The sequence below is a fragment of the Pongo abelii genome, chromosome 3, assembly GCF_028885655.2.
Source record: "Pongo abelii isolate AG06213 chromosome 3, NHGRI_mPonAbe1-v2.0_pri, whole genome shotgun sequence".
In the NCBI taxonomy this organism is placed as follows: Eukaryota; Metazoa; Chordata; class Mammalia; order Primates; family Hominidae; genus Pongo; species Pongo abelii.
The window spans coordinates 66,968,338-66,989,639 of NC_071988.2; the positions used below are offsets into that span (position 1 = coordinate 66,968,338).

At 39.9% G+C, this 21,302-nt stretch overlaps 1 protein-coding gene across 7 annotated transcripts in view; it reads right to left on the reverse strand.

Annotated features, from left to right (window-relative positions):
* Positions 1-215: 215 nt before the first annotated feature.
* SPATA18 (spermatogenesis associated 18) overlaps positions 216-21,302 on the reverse strand; it is a 43,334-nt gene continuing 22,247 nt past the window's right edge. For 6 of the 7 annotated variants that reach the window (XM_002814794.5, XM_009240027.3, XM_054554017.1 and 3 more), the window contains 7 exons: positions 18,162-18,429; positions 16,336-16,494; positions 15,321-15,496; positions 12,740-12,863; positions 10,247-10,330; positions 676-721; positions 216-368 (listed from right to left, as the gene is read on the reverse strand). In XM_002814794.5, coding sequence (XP_002814840.2) covers positions 361-368; positions 676-721; positions 10,247-10,330; positions 12,740-12,863; positions 15,321-15,496; positions 16,336-16,494; positions 18,162-18,429 — 865 coding nt within the window. In that variant the 3' untranslated portion in view covers positions 216-360. Of the gene's footprint in view, positions 369-675; positions 722-10,246; positions 10,331-12,689; positions 12,864-15,320; positions 15,497-16,335; positions 16,495-18,161; positions 18,430-21,302 lie in introns of all 7 variants that reach the window. The other variant, XR_654761.3, reaches the window with a different exon arrangement.

Consider the following 21,302-nt stretch of genomic DNA (forward strand, 5'->3'; position numbering starts at 1 on the left):
CATGGTAAATGCTTTCCACTTCAGTTCCCATAGTTCCCATAAAAGAGCCTAGTGTTTTGAGATGGAAATCCTGAACCTTTGTAATGGACTTTGCTTTGAATGAATATGATCCTAAATGCCTATACAATCATTTTTATGAAATTAATGGAATTAGTATCTATAAAATAAAATAGGATGCAATATATCTAAAGTTACAAATGCACCAAGCCAAAACATTTAACTCTCTGTGTGGGGTGACACACAGAATTGCCTTTTGACATTATCTTAAGTGAGGTCTGAGGCAGACACAGAAGACAGATGGCGGCACTGGAGATAGCAGCTGTTTCTACGCACTGGGGCAAAGGAGCAGGTCTGGTGGTTTTAAAATCCTAGGGAGAAAAATAGACAGTTCATTATTATGGTCACTTTCTTCGATTTTCTTTTGGAAGCACCTAAATGAAAGAGGCGGTTAATCTAGGTTTATGGCAATGAAGCCTCTTGGTTGGAAGCTCCTTCTACATGACCCATGGGACCTGCCAGGGTACCATCAGCCAGAGGCCCAGACATGAAAGGTGTGAGGAATAAGAAAAAGATGCTCTCTAGGAAGCAAAGCATTCATTTTGCTGCTCAGTGCTAAGTACTAGAAGGAGTATTAAAAAGCAGAAAATTTGATCCATCTGAACTAATCCCACTTACTTGGCAATCCACATCTTATTGGAGAAGGACTCCGACTTCGAGACATCTGGAAAATATAAAAGAATAATGTGAATTACACGGTAGATGGAGCTCAAAGGATGAATTATTTTGACATATTTTTTTTCCCTAAAACCAACCAAATAGCTTGGTCTGAGGCACTTTAGCACTATGATTTTTCGCCCTAAGGTTGACTATTGTGACTCTTTTTAGATTTCTGAAGTATTGGTTTAAATTATATTATTAGTTAAAAGCTGGGTTCAGTGGCCTAAGAGCAGCCATACTGAATTCAGTGCTTTCCAGAAAATAAAAATGTTTATTAAAACTCACAAATTAAAGCTAAAATGATGATATAATCTCTGGAAGATCCTTTATAAAAATTATAAGTCATAAACTCTGCTCTATTAAGAAGGGTCACCAGGCAACCAGAAAATCTTCATCTTTCAAATCTCACCTTTACTTTCACTAAGTAGAAGGTACTGCACTGGAACCACAAGTCTGTGACATAGCCGGTCAGGCATAACTGGCTACAAGCATCATCCTTGCTCTGAGCTTTCAAACACTCTAGATAAATAGATGCTGATAAAGATGGAATCCATTCTGGATGAATCAAGACCCCACATAAGCAAAAATAAACCCGACTAACCAAAAATATTTGTATTTTATTTTGCAGGTATACCCAGTTTTGTTGTGGCAAGAGGATGATGGAAACAGACAGAAAGTTGGCTGCAGTCGTACCTTTGGGATTAGATTTTATTCTCATCTGAAGTTTAAATTAATATGTTCTTTCTGAGCACAACATGAGAAAGAAAGAGAAGGTATAGGGGATTCTCACAGAGGACATTGCCCATGAATAAGCCTTTTGATGGGAGTCCGGAGTTACAATTTGCCATGGCTGTTGCACAATAAGTGTCTAATAGTATTTTCTTCTTATATGCCATTTCCTCTTAGAATGAGGAATTGTGGTTCTCTCAGCATCATGCTCCCAATGTTTCCTTTTTATTTACCAGTCCACTAAGTGCACTATTGTTTTGCTTTTACTTACCATAAATACTTATTCATGAAAAAAGATAATGAAGCTATGTGAAAATCTCTAAGAGCAAAAGGATTGTGCCAGATGCATGACTTTTCCATTTCCCTATCATTTTTAAGGTCCTTTTCTTCACCTGAATATTCCTTCCCAATTTCCTAGCCCATTGAAATTCCACCCATTCTAAAACACCAAATTAAATACTACCTCCCCGATGAATGCCTTCCTCATGACCAAATCTGGGAGGAATCTCTATCTCATCTGATGACTCTAGCCCTTTCTGCTTCTTTTATTGACTATCATATTGTATCATATTATGGATGTATTGGTTTGTTGACTGTATCACATTCAGCTAATCTGTTTAAATCATAATAATCTTTCTCTTTCCTATATTTTATTTTTCTTTTTAAGTTTAGGGATACATCTGCAGGTTTGTTATATTGGTAAAACCTTGTCATGGGGGATTTCTGGACAGATTCTCATCACCCAGGTATTAAGCCTAGTACCGATTAGTTATTTTTCCTGATCCTCTTCCTCCTCCCACCATCCACTCTCTGGTGGGCCCCAGTGTCTGCTGTTCCCTCTTTGTGTCCATGTGTTCTCATCATTTAGTTCCAGCTTATAAGTGAGAAATGTATTTGGTTTTCTGTTCCTGTGTTAGTTTGCTAAAGATAATGACCTTCAGCTCCATCCATGTTCCTGCAAAGGACATGGTCTTGTGATCTTCCTATATTAAGATCTATTCAGAGAAGATAACATGTTTTTGTCATTTTTGTGTCCCTCGCAAATCTAGCATCCATCAGATCCAGAAAGAATGTATGATAAGGAGCATGCAGGAGTCACAATAGATGCTCATTAAAGTCAGTAAGGGGGAGGAGATTCAAGATGGCCGAATAGGAACAGCACTGGTCTGCAGCCCCCTGCGAGATCAACGCAGAAGGCGAGTGATTTCTGCATTTCCAACTGAGGAACCCAGTTCATCTCACTGAGACTGGTTGGACAGAGGGTATAGCCCATGGAGGGCGAGCCGAAGTATGGTGGGGCATCACCTCACCTGGGAAGTGCAAAGGGCCAGAGAATTTTCCCCCCTACCCAAGGGAAGCCGTGAGGGTCTGAGCCTGAGGAACTCTGGCACAGATACTGCGCTTGTCCCATGGTCTTTGCAACCCGCAAACCAGGAGATTCCCTCCAGTGACTACCTCACCAGGGCCCTGGGTTTCAAGCACAAAACTGGGCGGCCAATTGGGCAGACACCAAACTAGCTGCAGGGACTTTTTTTTTTTTTTTCCATATCCCAGTGGTGCCTGGAACACCAGCAAAACAGAACTGTTCACTCCCCTGGAAAGGGGGTGATGAAGCCAGGGAGCCAAGAGGTCTGGCTCAGTGGGTCCCACCCCCACGGAGCCCAGGAAACTAAGATCCACTGGCTTGAAATTTTCACTGCCAGCACAGCAGCAATCTGAGATCTACCTGGGATGGTCAAGCTTGGTGGGGGAGGGGTGTCCGCCATTGCTGAGGCTTGAGTAGGCAGTTTTACCGCCACAGTGTAAACAAAGCTGCTAGGAAGTTCAAACTGGGTGGAGCACACTGCAGCTCAGCAAGGCTGCTGTGGCCAGACTGGCAGATTGCTCCTCTTTGGACAGGGCATCTCTGTAAAAAAGGCAGCAGCCCCAGTCAGGGGCTTATAGTAGACTTAAATGTCCCAGCCTGATGGCTCTGAAGAGAGCAGCAAACCTCCCAGCACAGCATTCGAGCTCTGCTAAGGGTCAGTCTACCTTCTCAAGTGGATCCCTGACTCCTGTGTATACTGACTGGGAGACACCTCCCAACAGGGGCCAACAGACACCTCACACAGGAGAGCTCTGGCTGGCATCTGGCAGGTGTCCCCTGGGTCAAAGCTTCCAGAGGAAAGAACAGGCAGCAATCTTTGCTGCTCTGCAGCCTCCGCTGGTGATACCCAGGCAAACAGTGTTGGCAGTGGACTTCCAGCAAACTCCAGCAGGCTGACAGTTAAAAGGAAAAGAAACAAACAGAAAGAATTAGCATGTCCACTCAAAGACCCCATCCAAAGGTCACCAACATCAAAGACCAAAGGTAGATAATTCCACAAAGATGGGGAAAATCCAGCACAAAAAGGCTGAAAATTCCAAAAACCACAACACCTTTCCTCCTCCAAAGGATCACAACTCAAAGCCAGCAAGGGAACAAAACTGGATGGAGAATGAGTTTGATGAACTGACAGAAGTAGGCTTCAGAACATGGGTAACAACAAACAACTCCAAGCTAAAGGAGTATGTTCTAACCCAATGCAAGGAAGCTAAGAACCTTGAAAAAAGGTTAGTCGAATTGCTAACTAGAATAACCAATGTGGAGAAGAACATAAATGACCTGATGGGGCTGAACACAGCACAAGAACTTCGTGAAGAATACACAAGTATCAATAGCCGAATCGATCAAGCAGAAGAAAGGATATGAGTGACTGAAGATTAACTTAATGAAATAAAGAGAGAAGACAAGATTAGAGAAAAAAGAATAAAAAGGAACAAACAAAGCCTCCAAGAAATATGGGATTATGTTAAAATACCAAATCTACATTTGAGTGAAAATGTACTTGAAAGTGATGGGCAGAATGGAACCAAGTTGGAAAACACTCTTCAGGTTATTATCCAGGAGATATACCCAAACCTACCAAGACAGGCCAACATCCAAATTCAGGAAATACAGAGAACTCCACAAAGATGCTCCTCAAGAAGAGCAACCCCAAGACACATAATCGTCAGATTCACCAAAGTTGAAATGAAGGAAAAAATGCTAAGGCAGCCAAAGAGAAAGGTTGGGTTAACCACAAAGGGAAGCCCATCATACTAACAGTGAATCTGTCTGCAGAAAACCTACAGGCCAGAAGAGAGTGAGGGCCAATATTCAACGTTCATTAAAGAAAAGAATTTTTAACCCAGAATTTCATATCCAGCCAAACTAAGCTTCATAAGCAAACGAGAAATAAAATCCTTTACAGACAAGCAAATGCTGAGGGATTTTGCCACCAGCAGACCTGCCTTACAAGAGCTCCTGAAAGAAGCACTAAACATGAAAAGGAAAAACCGGTACCAGCCACTGCAAAAAAAAACCAAAATGTAAAGGCCATCGACACTATGAAGGAACTGCATTAACTAATGGGCAAAACAATCAGCCAGCATCATAATGACAGGATCAAATTCACACATAACAATATTAACTTTAAATGTAAACGGACTAAATGCCCCAATTAAAAGACACAGACTGGCAAATTGGATAAAGAGTCAAGACCCATCGGTGTGCTATATTCAGGAGACTGATCTCACATGCAAAGACACACATAGGCTCAAAATAAAGGGATGGAGGAATATTTACCAAGCAAATGGAAAGCAAAAAAAGCAGGAGTTGCAATCCTAATCTCTGATAAAACAGACTTTAAACCAACAAAGATCAAAAGAGGCAAAGAAGGGCATTACATAATGGTAAAGGGAACAATGCAGCAAGAACTAACCATCCTAAATATATATGCACCCAATACAGAAGCACCCAGATTCATAAAGCAAATTCTTAGAGACCTACAAAGAGACTTATACTCCCACACAATAATAGTGAGAGACTTTAACACCCCACTGTCAATATTAGACAGATCAATGAGACAGAAAATTAACAAGGATATTCAGGACTTGAACTCAGCTCTAGACCAAGTGGACCTAATAGACCTCTACAAAACTCTCCACCCCAAATCAACAGAATATACATTCTTCTCAGCACCAGATAGCACTTATTCTAAAATTGACCACATAATTGGAAGTAAAACACTCCTCAGCAAATGCAAAAGTATGGAAATAATAACAAACAGTCTCTCAGATCACAGAGCAATCAAATTAGAACTCAGGTCTAAGAAACTCACTCAAAAGCACACAAATACATAGAAACTGAACAACCTGCTCCTGAATGACTACTGGGTAAATAACGAAATGAAGGCAGAAATAAAGATGTTCTTTGAAACCAATGAGAATGAAGACAACTTGCCAGAATCTGGGGGACACATTTAAAGCAGTGTTTAGAGACAAATTTATAGCATTAAATGCCCACAAGACAAAGCAGGAAAGATCTAAAATTGACACCCTAACATCAAAATTAAAAGAACTAGAGAAGCAACAGCAAACAAATTCAAAAGCTAGCAGAAGGCAGGAAATAACTAAGATCAGAGTAGAACTGAAGGAGATAGAGACATGAAAAACACTTCAAAAAATCAATGAATCCAGGAGCTGTTTTTTTTAAAAAAAATCAACAAAATAGATATACTGCTAGTCAGACTAATAAGGAAGAAAAGAGAGAAGAATCAAATAGACACAATAAAAAATGATAAGAGGGGTATCATCCTGATCCCACAGAAATACAAACTACCATCAGAGAATACTATAAACACCTCTTCACAAATAAACTAGAAAATCTAGAAGAAATTGATAAATTCCTGGACACATACACCCTCCCAAGTCTAATCCAGGAAGAAGTCGAATCCCTGAATAGACCAATAACAAGTTCTGAAATTGAGGCAGTAATTAATAGCCTACCAACCAAAAAAAGTCCAGGACCAGACGGATTCACAGCCGAATTCTACCAGAGGTACAAAGAGTTGCTGGTACCATTTGTTCTGAAACTACTCCAAACAATAGAAAAAGAGGGAATCCTCCCTAACTCATTTTAAGAGGCCAGCATCATCCTGATAGCAAAACCTGGCAGAGACACAACAAAAAAAGAAAATTTCAGGCCAATATCCCTGATGAACATCAATGCAAAAATCCTCAATAAAATACTGGCAAAGCAACTCCAGCAGCACATCAAAAAACTTATCCACCATGAACAAGTTGGCTTCATTCCTGGGATGCAAGGCTGGTTCAATATATGCAAATCAATAAATGTAATCCATCACATAAACAGAACCAATGACAAAAACCACATGATTATCTCAATAGATGCAGAAAAATTCAATAAATTCGATAAAATTCAACACCCCTTCATGCTAAAAACTCTCAATAAACTAGGTATCAATGGAACATATCTCAAAATAATAAGAGCTATTTATGACAAACCCACAGCCAATATCATACTTGCCGAATGGTAAAAACTGGAAGCATTCCCTTTGAAAACCGGCACAAGACAAGGATGCCCTCTCTCACCACTCCTATTCAACACAGTATTGGAAGTTCTGGCCAGGGCAATCAGGCAAGAGAAAAAAATAAAGGGGATTCAAATAGGAAGAGAGGAAGTCAAATTGTCTCTGTTTGCAGATGACATGATTGTATATTTAGAAAACCCCATCGTCTCAGCCCAAAACCTCCTTAAGCTGATAAGCAACTTCAGCAAAGTCTCAGGATACAAAATCAACGTGCAAAAATCACAAGCATTCCTATACACCACTAACAGACAAACAGAGAGCCAAATCATGAGTGAACTCACATTCACAATTGCTACTAAGAGAATAAAATACCTAGGAATATAACTTACAAGGGATATGAAGGACCTCTTCAAGGAGAACTCCAAACCACTGCTCAAGGAAATCAGAGAAGACACAAACAAATGGAAACACATTCCATGCTCATGGATAGGAAGAGTTAATATCGTGAAAATGGCCATACTGTCCAAAGTAATTTATAGATTCAATGCTATCCCCATCAAGCTACCACTGACTTTCTTCACAGAATTGGAAAAAACCACTTTAAATTCCATATGGAACCAGAAAAGAACTCTCCTAGACAAGACAATCCTGGGCAAGAAGAACAAAGCTAGAGGCATCACACTACCTGACTTCAAACTATACTACAAGGCTAGAGTAACCAAAACAGCATGGTACTTGTACAAAAACAGATATATAGACCAATGGAACAGAACGGAGGCCTCAGAAATAAAACCGTACAGCTACAACCATCTGATCTTTGACAAACCTGACAAAAACAAGCAATGGGGAAAAGATACCCTATTTAATAAATGGTGTTGTGAAAACTGGCTAGCCATATGCAGAAAACTGAAACTGGACCCCTTCCTTACACCTTTTACAAAAATCAACTCAAGATGGACCAAAGACTTAAATGTAAGACCTAGGACCATAAAAATCCTGGAAGAAAACCTGGACAATACCATTCAGGACATAGGCATGGACAAAGACTTCATGCCTAAAACACCAAAAGCAATGGCAACAAAAGCCAAAATTGACAAATGGGATCTAATAAACTAAAGAGCTTTTGCACAGCAAAAGAAACTATCATTAGAATGAACAGGCAGCTTACAGAATGGGAAAAAAATGTTTGCAGTCGAGATCTCCATCTGACAAAGGGCTAATATCCAGAATCTACAAAGAACTTAAGCAAATTTACAAGAGAAAAACAAACAACCCCATCAAAAAGTGGGCAAAGGATATGAACAGACGCTTCTCAAAAGAAGACATTTATGCCACCAACAAACATATGAAAAAAAGGCTCATCATCACTGGTCATTAGAGAAATGCACATCAAAACCACAATGAGATACCATCTCACACCAGTTAGAATGGCAATCATTAAAAAGTCAGGAAACAACACATCCTGGAGAGGTTGTGGAAAAATAGGAATGCTTTTACACCGTTGGTGGGAGTGTAAATTAGTTCAACCATCGTGGAAGAGAGTGTGGTGATTCCTCAAGGATCTAGAACTCCAGTTCTAGATACCATTTGACCCATTTGACTCAGCAGTGCCATTACTGGGCATATATCCAAATGATTATAAATCATTCTACGATAAAGACACATGCAGACATATGCTTATTGCGGCACTACTCACAAAAGCAAAGACTTGAAACCAACCCAAATGCCCGTCAATGATAGAATGGATTAAGAAAATGTGGCACATATACACCATGGAATACTATGCAGCCATAAAAAAGGATGAATTTATGTCCTTTGCAGGGACATTGATGAAGCTGGAAACCATCATTCTCAGCAAACTATCACAAGATCAGAAAACCAAACACCACATGTTCTCACTCATAAGTGGGAGTTGAACAATGATAACACATGGACACAGGGAGGGGAACATCACACACTGGGGCTTGTCGGGGGGGGTGAGGGTCTAGGGGACGGATAACATTAGGAGAAATACCTAATGTAGGCGATGGGTTGACGGGTGCATCAAACCACCAGGGCACGTGTATACTTATGTAACAAAACTGCATGTTCTGCACATGTAACCCAGAACTTAAAGTATAAAAAAAAAAAAAGAAAAAAGTCAGTAAGGAAGCTGGGTCTCATCAACTGCAGGGGTTTTTGGTTTTGTTTTTGTTTTGCTGAGGAAGTTTTGCAACTTTGGGGCTACAGCTGCACGCTAGAGGCAATTTCAGAAAAGTGTGTAGGGTTGCCGGATGTGATTCTCCTTCTCTACCACTCTCTCTAAACAAGGTTGAACAAATATTTAAATAATTATTATTTGGAGGAACAGCACAGTGTTAGCCTATTTGGTGTCCACATGTCTTGGTCTAGCCCTGTATTCAAAAGGCACTGACTAAATATGTGTTGAATAAATGAATAGTGGTGAATCGTAATTTTTTTATTGTTTTGGGGAGTTTTGTTTTGTTTTGTTTAAGACAGGGTCTCACTCTCTCACCCAGGCTAGAGTGCAGTGTGGTACAATCACGGCTAACTGCAGCCTCGACCTTCCTGGGCTCAGGTGATCCTCCCAGCTCAGCCTCCTAAGTAGCTGGGACTACAGGCGCATGCCACCATGCCTGGCTAATTTGGGGGTGAATTTTTTGTTATGCCCAGCTAATTTTGGGGAGGATTTTTGTTTTGTTTTGTAGGGACAATGTTTCCCCATGTTGCCATAGCTGGTCTCAAACTCCTGGGCTCAAGCAATCCTCCCACCTCAGCCTCTGAAAGTGCTAGAGTTACAGGTGTGAGCCACCCTACCCAGCCCATAATAATGTTTTTAGGGATGTTATCTTCATAGTTTTCATGATGTTTTTGCTGTTATTTTTTTCTTTAACAGAAGTATTAGCAATCTTTCCAAAAACTAACACACAAAAAAAAACCCTTATTTTTTCTAATTTGAAGTTGAGGCCACATTAATACCTGCAATGCCCTTTATAAGGTATTGAAATCCAGACCACTTGAGCAATTTCTCTAAACTCATACACAAATTTCTAGAGGAACCAGGGACTTGTGCCAAGATCAGTTGAATATGGTATCCCATTCACTCTTCAGTCCACTATCTGATCTCTAATAGCCCATTTCATCCAAAGATAAAAATAAAACTATGAAATACATAAAATCTACTATTCCTTGAACTAAGAAACAAAGATAAAACTAACTCTACTCCTTTCTAGAATAATAAATTATTTAGCCCACAGTAGTATAAAAATCAATTTGGAGCTAGCATTATTGCAACAGGTTCTCTTTCCATCTGTAGACTTATAATCACCTCTTTTGTACTGCTGAAGCAAAAAAAAAATGCCAACCATAGATGAATTTTGTGTTAAGATGATTAGATAGATATGTACCGTGTTTAAACCAATTTGGCTACGGGGGCAAATGGGACTTAAACTCCTGCTTCGACATCGACTTAGAGATCGCACCGAATTCCACTTAAAAAAGAGAAAGAAAGAGAGAGACATAGTCAGGAGTTTGTGAAAACTGTCATGGCTCAAAACAACATGCATATCCCACAGAATAAGAATTTTACTTATATGATTACACTTGCCCATTACTGATCATCTGCACAAGCTACACTCCTTTCACCTCCTATAGCTGCCCAATATTTGGCAATAACTTCAGGTACTTCTTAAATAGAATCCCATTACAATGAACCTTGGGATATTCTGGTGTTTGATGCCAGTGGAATGTTTTTATGAGTAAGCTATTGGAAATTACATAGGAGTTTGTTAGTGCTGGAGAATGTAAGCTCCATGTGGTTAGAGATTTGTATCTGTTTTATTTATTGCTAAATCTCTAGCACATAAATACAGTGTTTGGGTCATAAATAACTATTGAATAAATAAATATCATTGGATGAATGAATAAAACACCACTACTGCCTATTTGCTTTCTAACTAAATGAATAAGAAGAAAGCTATATTCACTAAAATTAGATTTTACTGGTAAAATCCTTGAAATTTCCCTACTTCAACCCCTTTCTTTTCCAAGTTCTTTCTTTTAGGAAAAACTTCCTATTATTTTGTTTTAGGGTTTAAGCTTGGACAAATGTTCATGATATGCTTGATGGGAGAGAAGAAGGAAGTTAAAAGGCAATTGCTATTTGATGTAAAACATAAGAATAATGGGTATTACTTCCACCTCCTTTCCAAACTACACAGCAGATAAGATCTTCTTAACAGAGTGTGACTGCTGTGGGAGCAAGAAGTATGTTTTATTGTAGAACATGTGTAGCTGTTGGATCAATAAAACCCAATTTCTATTTCTATGGACTCAACTTTTTTTTTTTTTTTTTTGACAGGATCTCAGGCCGGGTGTGGTGTTTCATGCCTATCATCGCAGTACTTCAGGAGGCTGAGGTGGGCGGATCATGAGGTCAGGAGTTTGAGACCAGCCTGACTAACATGGTGAAACCTCATCTCTACTAAAAATATGAAAATTAGCCAGGCATGGTGGCATGCACCTGTAATCCCAGCTACTCAGGAGGCTGAGGCAAGAGAATCGCTTGAACCCGGGAGGCGGAGGTTGCAGTGAGCTGAGATCATGCCACTGCACTCCAGCCTGGGCGACAGAATGAGACTCCATCTCAAAAAAAAAAAAAAAAAAAAAAAAGGACAGGATCTCACTCTGTCACCCAGGCTGGAGTGCAGTGGCACAATCACGGCTCACACAGCCTCAACCTCTCCAGCTCAAGCAATCCTCCCTCCTCAGCCTCCCAAGTAGCTGGTACTACAGGTATGCATCACGATGCCCAGCTAATTTGTTTATTTTTTGTAGAGATGAGGTCTCGCTATGTTGCCCAGGCTCATCTCAAACTCCTCAAACAATCCTCCTGCCTTGGCTTTCCAAAGTGCTAGGATTACAGGTGTGGGCCACCATGCCCAGCTAAGGACTCAACATTTATGGAACAAAACATTTTAAGATAGTATTCACTGTAATGGGATTTTTAAGCTACAAAAACCCTTTTCTCAAGTTCTTTTAAAATAAAATATTCCCCTTCTCCACTGTATGTGTGAAAGCTGCCATAAAGCACTTCCCCTATTCTTCAGTTCAAGGAGAAGAGGAACAGAGATCAGCCAGCTATGGGCATCATCCTGGACTAAGGGGCTTCACTTAACTCTTTCTAGGAAAGGCAGGGGTAAAAACTACATAACATAAACTATGCAGAATATCCAAGCACTACCAGTTCCATCACCCAATCCCCACTACAACACGTACACACCCACATGCTCACATACGGTACCTAAGACTCCATTTTAAAGGCTGTTCAAGTATTGAACATTCTGTAGGTTCAAAACATTCTATAACCAATGGATATAGGAAGCGACCTTCCCAAACTGATTGGTTCCTCTCTCCCGCCTCCTCTGCCCTCTTTGTCTCCATCCCTCCCCTCCATACACATCATACCAAGGAGAGAAAAACAGGGCACATTCACAGTTTCCCAAAATAGAGAATTGTCAGTAAAAATTTGGCAAATAGTTTCCTGAAAGTTAATTGATTTTAAGTGCTTAGGATTATGGAAATCCTCCTACAAGATAACTTCAAAGGGCTTTGTTTTTAAAATATCATAATAATTCTAAGATGGAGGAGGTAAATATGGCTGATTCCATCTTCTAAATAAAGCAAGAAGTAAAGAAATTACTGCCAGGAAATTATGCAGAATTATGGAAGAATCAAGGAAAAGAATCAGTTCTTTCCGAGATCATCTCCAACCTCTCCTTTGTATGAAATCTTATCAACTCTTTATAAACTTCTTTTATAGAATCTCTGGGTTTATAAATGTTCTCGAACTTGTGAATCAAACACTTGGGATGAATTGTCACTATGCAAGGCCACCGTACAAAAGCCCCTCTCCTGGTGACAGCTTCTCCCTTCATAATGACACAGTCATTCTCCATGAGAGCAGGCCACACGTGATAGAGGACTAAGGGAGCAGTGAAATCCGAGTCGTAGCTGCGGCGGTATCTGTTTTCAATATACAAAACAAGAAAGAGAAGTTAAGAAATTATGGAGCATATCTAGGGGAAAACATCAGTGTGAATTTTCATTTTGTATTACGCTCAGATCTGAGTAAATATAGATCAAATTCTGTTATTAAAGAATGTTTGTGGCCTCTTAGAATAGGAACTAATGATAACTGGGACCCAGCATGGATGCACTAAGACCAAATTGTGTCAAACTAATTGTATTCCTTCTCTTCTCAGGATTACAAGAGTTGCAATTCAGGGGAATTCTAAAGACGTAGACTAGCTATCTGAAGTCCCATTAGGCTTCCCATAGAATTTTTCATGCTGTCTTTGTGGACAAAATAAAAGAAATATAGGAGGATGATTAACTTAAGTAGGTGGATTGGAAACTAATTAAATGATCATATCCAAAGAGGGGTAATTAATGGATCAACAGAAACCCGAAGGAAGATGCTGAGGGCTCTCTCTCAATCCCGTGATAAGTTATCATGTTTATGAATGAGTTGTATGAAATATAGAAAACATGCTCAAAGATGCAGGTGGTTAGCAAAAAAAAAAAAAAAAGATGACATTAATTAAAAACAGCTCAACAGGCTGGAACAATAAGCTGAATTTAATAAGATAAAATAAAACGTGAATACATATGAGGTCCTATAATTGAGTTTAAAAAGCATTTGCACAAATAGAGGAGATATATGGTTTAGTCACAGTACAAGTAAAAATACAGCAGGTTTCAGTTGTACTCAAAATGAATAAACACTGTTAGAAGGCTAAAAAAGAAAGAAAAACTACTGTAAGTTAGCTGAATTAATGGAGAATAAGAATAAAAAGGGTGTTAGTCCCTCTAGGCTGGTCAGTTCACTTTCTTTAAAAGGTGCACGGATCAAGAACAAGACAATGAATCTATTTGTCAAGAACTCCCAAATCTACTTCATATGAAGAAACCCTGAAGTCCTGAGGCCAGAAGGAGGAGGGTTTGAGTAATTGTTTTCAAATGTACAAAAGGCTGCCAGGGTGAAAAAGGGTTAGCCTTGTTCTGTGAAGTTCTAGAAGTAGAACTAAATCCAATCATTGTTAGAAAATCCAATTCCAGCTGCACAGATGTCCAGGCACACAGGCCAGAGAATGCCCTAGAAGTTGCACATTCCCTCTGGTTAAAGGCATGTCAGCAAGAGGCCCTACAGAAGTCTTTGACATGTGCAGATTCCATAAACTAAAATGGTGAATGGTTCTGAATGGCACTCTCCATCCTCTAAAGGAGAAAGGAATAAAGGGAGACAAATGAAGATAATGTGCTCTGTGGAACCAAAAAGACCCAACTGCAGTGTAATGTCCTAATATCAGCTCTTCCATGAGTTGATCCATGTTGGAGAAACTAGAAGCAGGACAATGGCAAGAAAATATGACATGCTATAAGGCAATTGGAAAGTTCATTATTGTTGTGATTTGCATAAGTGAAAGAAAGTGAATGATTCTGAGTGGTACTATCCATCCTCTCTCATCAACAAGCTTGCAGGAATGCTGGGCATAACTTTACAACCTGAACAAAAACCCACAGTGAATATTTCCTGGGCACCCACTTCATGCCGGGCAGCATCCTAAGTGCTTTGTCTGAATTATCTCAACTAACGTTCTATGACCCTAGGAAGTAGGCATTATTATTTCCCCCATTGGATAGAGAAGAAACTAAGAAATAGAAAAATTAAGTGGCATGCCTAACATTATACAGCTAATAGGTGATGGAGCTGAAATTTGAACGTAAGCAGCTTGAGGCCAGAGCCTGTGTTCTTAACCACTAGCTTAATTTCTTCCCAGATAATCTCCAGCTATATCCTGTGATCTCAAGAAATCACAATACAATGTTTTAAATTAGTTTAATGTATTTTAATTTATAAGGGGAATATTTATCCTGTAAAAGTTGGTAGCAATCTATTGGTCCTAGACAAAAGAGTCAAGAGCATTAATTTTCAAATATTAGTGTGCATAAGGAACACCTGAGTGCTTGTTAAATTGCAGATTCCTGAGCCCTTTCTTAGACCTACCGCATAAAATGTCAGGAAATGTAATCCAGGAATGTGTATTTTTAACAAGTACCTTCAGTAATTCTGATGCGGGTGATCCACACATCATACTTTGAGAAGCCTGGCCTGAGTAATGCAATAAAAACCAATAGAAAGTAATGCTCATTTGTATTTATAGAGCATCTTTAAAAAAGTGTTCTAGATAGGCTCCAAGTCCTCATTAGTTCTCTCCCAAAGACCAATATGTTCAATGGAAAATGACTCTAGGAGTGGGTCCTGCCTGGAGTACAGAGAAGTATACGGTAGGGCCTGAAAATCAGGTAGTGTCTGTTAATTTCCCCACTCAGAGTTCTTTTCCCTAAATTGTTTTCAGGAAACAGACAAGACAATGTATTCATGATGAATCCCTTAGCTTCTGCTCTTGTGTCTCTTACTTGCAATCATTAAAAACTTCTCCATCTGCCCCATATGCAATATCTAGGGGTGGTTCTAAGGCCTGCATTGCAAAGGCAATGCAACATATCTCCTGGATGAAGTCATTGAGAAGGCAAAAGTCAACGACAGGAGGGAATGAAATCTTGGGATTGACATTCATGGCTCGGATCACATCCTGCAAAACAAAAGATGGCATCACTTTGTTACCAGCCTGTGACAAATACACTCTGACATTCTAAGAATATTAGGACTGATGGGAGGTGGGAAAAGAGAATGTGAGCCAAAACAAGTTAAAGCAGAAAAACAGTGCATGTGCTAAAAGGAGAAAGATGTTGCCACCCATTCACAGGGAAGAAGGAAAGAGGACACAGAGGAGAAATGACACTGTAAAAGCCAAGAGAGTCCTAAAAAAGCAAGGAAAAAAACCTTCCATGGCTTTTATTTATCATTTCCTTATTTTTCTATTCTGGGCAAGGGTATGATGTGCCAACACAGAACTCTGAATTGTTCATAATCCATAACAAACATTATAATAGTTTGCTTTTATTGAGTGTTAACTATGTGCCATGGCTTGTGCTAAGCAAATTGCCTACTTTCTTTCATTTAATGCTCTCAGTGACTCTATGGAGTAATGAAAATTGTTACTCCCACTTAAGGATTAGAAAACTAAAGCATATAAAGATTAAGTAAATGTGTAAGATCACACAGCTAGTGTCAGGAAGCAAATCCATACTTACTTTTCCCAAAATCCTTGCTCTTAAGAACTATGATATTCCATCTCCTGATCATAACAGCCTATCTAAAGAAACTCAGACAATTTTCCCCCATAATATGTTTAAGGAAGAAACAGTCAATAATGGCAGGTACTACCAAGTAAATTGAATGCTGTTCCCTTCTTCTTTTTCATTACATAGAATTAATACTAAATACTGGATGGATTTCTGAGTTATTAGTACTCAATATAAACTGCAGCAGCAGCAGCAAACCAGTCCTAATAAGAGACTCAACACTTACATTGACACTGCTTTGAGAATTATACAGATCAAGATGACAAATGACATAATCTGAGACAGCATTCTCAAAGTCATTCGACCCCACGTAAGATGGTGTCAACGATTTTCTCACACGGATCTTGAAGTGTCTGAATGCCATTTTTGCTACATGGAATGCCTCCTGCACATAAAAACGCAGCAAATTTATTTGGTGAAAAGAGGTAGGTGAAAAGATCCAAAACAAGGAATTAGAAAGAATCCGAGCTTCAACATCATATTGGTCTTCTGATAACTAAACACAGTTGATCAAAAACATTTTTAATCTGGAAGAAAATACATCTCTAACTTTGAAAAGTACATAAACATATAATAATCCATGCTCACTAACATCAAGACAGTTGACTATTGTGCTAGAAATTCTGAGTGGAGGAAGCAGGACAGTGCAGAATTTGAAGGAAATAAATCCCCTGCTATGAGCCCATAGCAATAACACATTACTGGTCAAGAAATAAGAGAAAATTATCAGTCTAGTGTTTATGTTATAAACACATATCCAGACTCAGACATGTGTCCTGGCATATGTCAATTCAACAAATATTTATTAAATGCTTATGGTGTGGTAAGCGTTGGGAAAACTCAGTTATGCAAGGAAGACGTGGCCTGTACATTGACAGAGCTTTAACTAACTCAGTAAGTGGTTCTTAATTATATAAACCAGGGGATGGCAAATGCTTTTCAATAAGGAGCCAGATAGCAAATATTGTATGCATGTTGAGCTACATACAGTTTCTGTCTTTTTTTTTTTTTACAACCCTTTAAAAATCTAAAAACATTCTTACATTCTTAGCTTTCAGACAGTAGTATTTCTCTTAGAAATATGAGCCAGGTCCAGATATGGTCCATAGATCATGGTTTGCTAACCCTGATTTAAATGAATAAATACAGGATAAAGTTCAGTATTTCTGATAATTCTGCTCTCATACCAATGTTTTGTTTTGTTTCTTAATATTTAACAATTCTCCTCATGAACTCTCAGTATCTTAGTATGGCACTAACCCATAGAACAAACATATTTGTTTTGGAAATTAAGGATACATATGTGTACTTTTAAAATTTGCCATACTCAAATAGCTGATATGTAAGCAGTTTTAATAACTACTCTTAATTAAACAAACAGAAGCATTAACACAATCACAACCTTCTCATTTTTTTAAGAACTAAAGTAAACCAAATGACAGCCATTAGCAATGATATATCCACTGTGTGTGCATATGCCCATATTAGACAAAAGGTACAGTGCAAATCTACTTTGTATAAACCCATTTGAGATAGTCCTGCGTTTATGGATACTTCTTAAACAAATGCCTGGTCAATATAACTAACTAACTAACTAAATATTATATAACTATTCATATATATATATGAATAGTTATTGATTGTGAAAATGATTCACCCCCCAAATATTAGTAATGAAAGGGAAGGAAGGAAGGAAGGAAGGAGAGAGAGGAAGGAAACAATGGAGGAAGAAGGGAGAAAGGAAGAAGGAGGAAGAGATGGAGAGAGGGAGGGAAAGAGGAAGGGAGGGAGGGAGAGAGACGGGAAGAGACAAAGAGGAAGGAAAGAAAGGAGGGAGGGAGGGATGGAGGGAAGAAGGAAGGAAGGAAATAGGAAAGGAGGAAGAAGGGGAAGGAGGAAGAAAGAGAAGGAAGGAGACAGATGGGGAGACTGGAATCTCCCCCACTTCAGTGACCTCAGGATCCACTAGTCTTTGTAAGTTGTTCCATTCACGTTACCAAACTTGTCTCCCGGCTGCCCTAAGGAGCCGGGAGTCCCGCAGGCGTCACATACCACTGTGGCGATGTAGATGATCCGCTGAACGGTCTCAGCCTTGTCGATGCAGCGCCGCAGCAGGCACTGCGCGTCCAGGCGGGCCTGGGAATAGGAATCGCTGAACCGGGACAAGAGGGCAGCCTTGCGCGCCACATTGGACAGCTTGGAGCGGTTTGGGGACGGGCTCCTGACCTTGACAGCGGTGGAGGGGCTGGCAGATCTGCTGCGGCTGCAGCTACGGCTGCGGCTGGGAGGGGCAGGGCTGGGAGACCGGCTCCTGGAGGACCTGTTGGTGAGCGAGAATCAGCAAGGGAAATCCTTTGATTTGCTTCTTGAGTAAAGCAAAGATCACCTGGTGGCCAATGAATCCGACCATCCGGAGGCAAAACTCCTTATCTGAGGAATTCAGAAGTGATTAGACTTCCCTATTATCTGACTCTAGCATCACCAGATGCTAGAGTCTGGTACCAACCAGACCTCTTTCCCAAAAATTTATAAGCAACTAGAATTTCTATACATCTCCAGAATGCATGCGTTCTTAAAAATCAGTCCCATTTTGGCCCATAAACGCTCAAAAGGAAGCATATAATTTTCTTTTGTAATCCCTAATACATCAAATCGGCCTATTAATGGAACTTTGCATCACGATATTATTTTACAAGTAGATGCATTTTACCAGACCCTCAAAAAGGATATGTTCTGGTCTTTTTGTCTTTATCCCATATGTTCAGGTCTTTTTGGCTTTATCCCAAAACTCAAAATTACATAAAAATGTTCATGTATCCTTCCAAGAAACTTCCTCCCTCCTCGAGTCTGGTATCTTAGATGACCCTTTTGCCTATCACACTGTCCTCAGCCTGCTCCTGCTTCACCTACACTCTCCCCATCTGCTCCATCCCCTAATCAACCACCCCCATGTCCAGATACTTTATCCCTGTCAGATACTCACACAGGAGTTACATATGCCACTAGTACAGTCCTCGGAAAATCCCAAAATGTTTTTCCTCTCTATGAGGTAGCTAATGGAGATTTAGGAGCAATCCAAGTTCGTGTCCCTTTTCCAATGTCTGATTTTTCACAAATTTAATCCAAGTTTGGGTTCATTTAACCAGGATCCCTCTAAGTTCATTCAAGAATTTCAGGTTTTAACTATTGCCTTTGATTGAACCTAGCAAGACATATTTGTGGTATTAACTACTTGCTGTTTCCATGAAGAAAGGTCACGCATATGGTCAAGCTTGGGCAGATGAAGCTCATGTTCATAATCCTAACAATGATAAAGCCGGGGCAGAAGCTGTCCCTGACCCAGAACCCAATTGGCAATACCGGGTGGCTGACGCCGGCCCAAAGAGAGGCAGGGGCAGATGAGATTATATGATCTCTTTTTTGTTGGAAGAAATGAAAAAGGCAGTAATAAAAGCTGTTGATTTTTCTAAATTACAAGAAATCACTCAGGAGCCATCTGAGAGCTCCATCCTTTTCCAGGCTACACTGGTGAAGGACGTGCATAAATACACAAGTTTTGACCCCCAAATTCCTAAGAGTCTATCCATTCTGGCCATACATTTTATAAGTCAGACTTCCCCAGACATCAGACAAAAACTCCAAAAATTAGAGCATGGCCTACAAACTCCCTTTCTTACTTTATTAAATGTAGGCTTTAAGATTTTCAATAATCAGAAGGAAATATCCAAAACAAAAACAGTTCTATTGCAGAAGGAAAAATGCCAGCACCACACTAATTACATGGTGACAGCATTGGCACATTCTTTTTCATTAGCCAATAACCCCAAGGCTTGTCCCCATAACACTAACAGAACACGGGCCTGTCATCACTGCAGAAATCCAGGACACTAGAGTAGAAAATGTCCAAAACCTCCAGGTTACAAGCCATCCCCAGGACCCTGTTCTCATTGCAAACAAGAGCATCATCAGAAAAATGAGTGTCCCTCCCTCCCTTGTGACGGACAGGCACTTCTTTCTCCTAAGCCATCACAGCCACAACCTCACCAACATACCTGACAAGGGGGTTCTTCAGAACAAGGACAAGGGGAAGGACATGCACCTCTAACTCTATTCCTGGATTATAACCAAGCCTCTGAAAGTCATCCTCTAGATAACTGGTGGGGCCTTGAGTCCTTCTAGGCCCCTGTCTTTTCCTTTTCTATGGATGAGCCTTGGGTAAATCTAATTGCGGCTGTGCAAGTCTTCTTATCACACCTTCTTACCCCAACCATTTCTCTCCATGCTGGTAAAATGGGAAATACCTCCACCTTTGTGTAATCTTAGTACTCCCCCCACCATCCATACTTATAACATCATTGGAAGTTCTTTAATTTGTAATGTTACTTTAGGATGTACACCCTGTTATAATGGTACTCCTGTGGGTAACATTAACCGATTTGAGGCCTTAGGCTCTTACAACAAAACTCTGAATCTATCTAATCACTGCCCATTTTTAAGCCTTTCAAGCAAACCAGTATAGTAAGGCCTCCAGTATACACCACCCCTTGCACTCCCAATACCACTCATGTATGTTACTAGAATGATATAACCAATGTCAGAAAAAACCATCATGCCACTTATATCCTATTCATTGCACATACGCCTCCCTGGTTTTGAACACCACCGCCGCGCCCCCCACTCACCCAACCAGTTGGGACATTAACATGACTTTTCCTCTCACATGGGGCCTCTCAAAAACTGTCAAGAGGCCCCTTTCCTTTGTTTCCAACATTTTAATCAAACTAATCAACACCATATTACCTGGCTGCCACTCCTGGGCTCTTACGGCTTTGCGGCACTGCTAAAAATTATTTAAACTCCTTTCAAGCTTTGGCTTTATTCTATCTGCATAATTCTCTTCATTATGATGTTCATACTCTGGGTACAATAGCTCCCACTCAAATCACTGTCCTGAACATAGCTTCCAATCTAGAATCCCATTCTAGAAGAAAAAGGACCCTAGGATTTATTGTGGCCAGAGTTGTGGGAACTATCATAACTCTTGCCCCTTGGTGAGGTTTTACTTACCATGAAATCACTATGGGAACTTACCACCTCCCTTGAAATACTGGCAAATACTGGCCTTAGCAAATACTGGTGCAAGTCTATCGTTGCTAGAAAAGTCTTTAGGCTCACTAGCAGGAATGGTTTTTG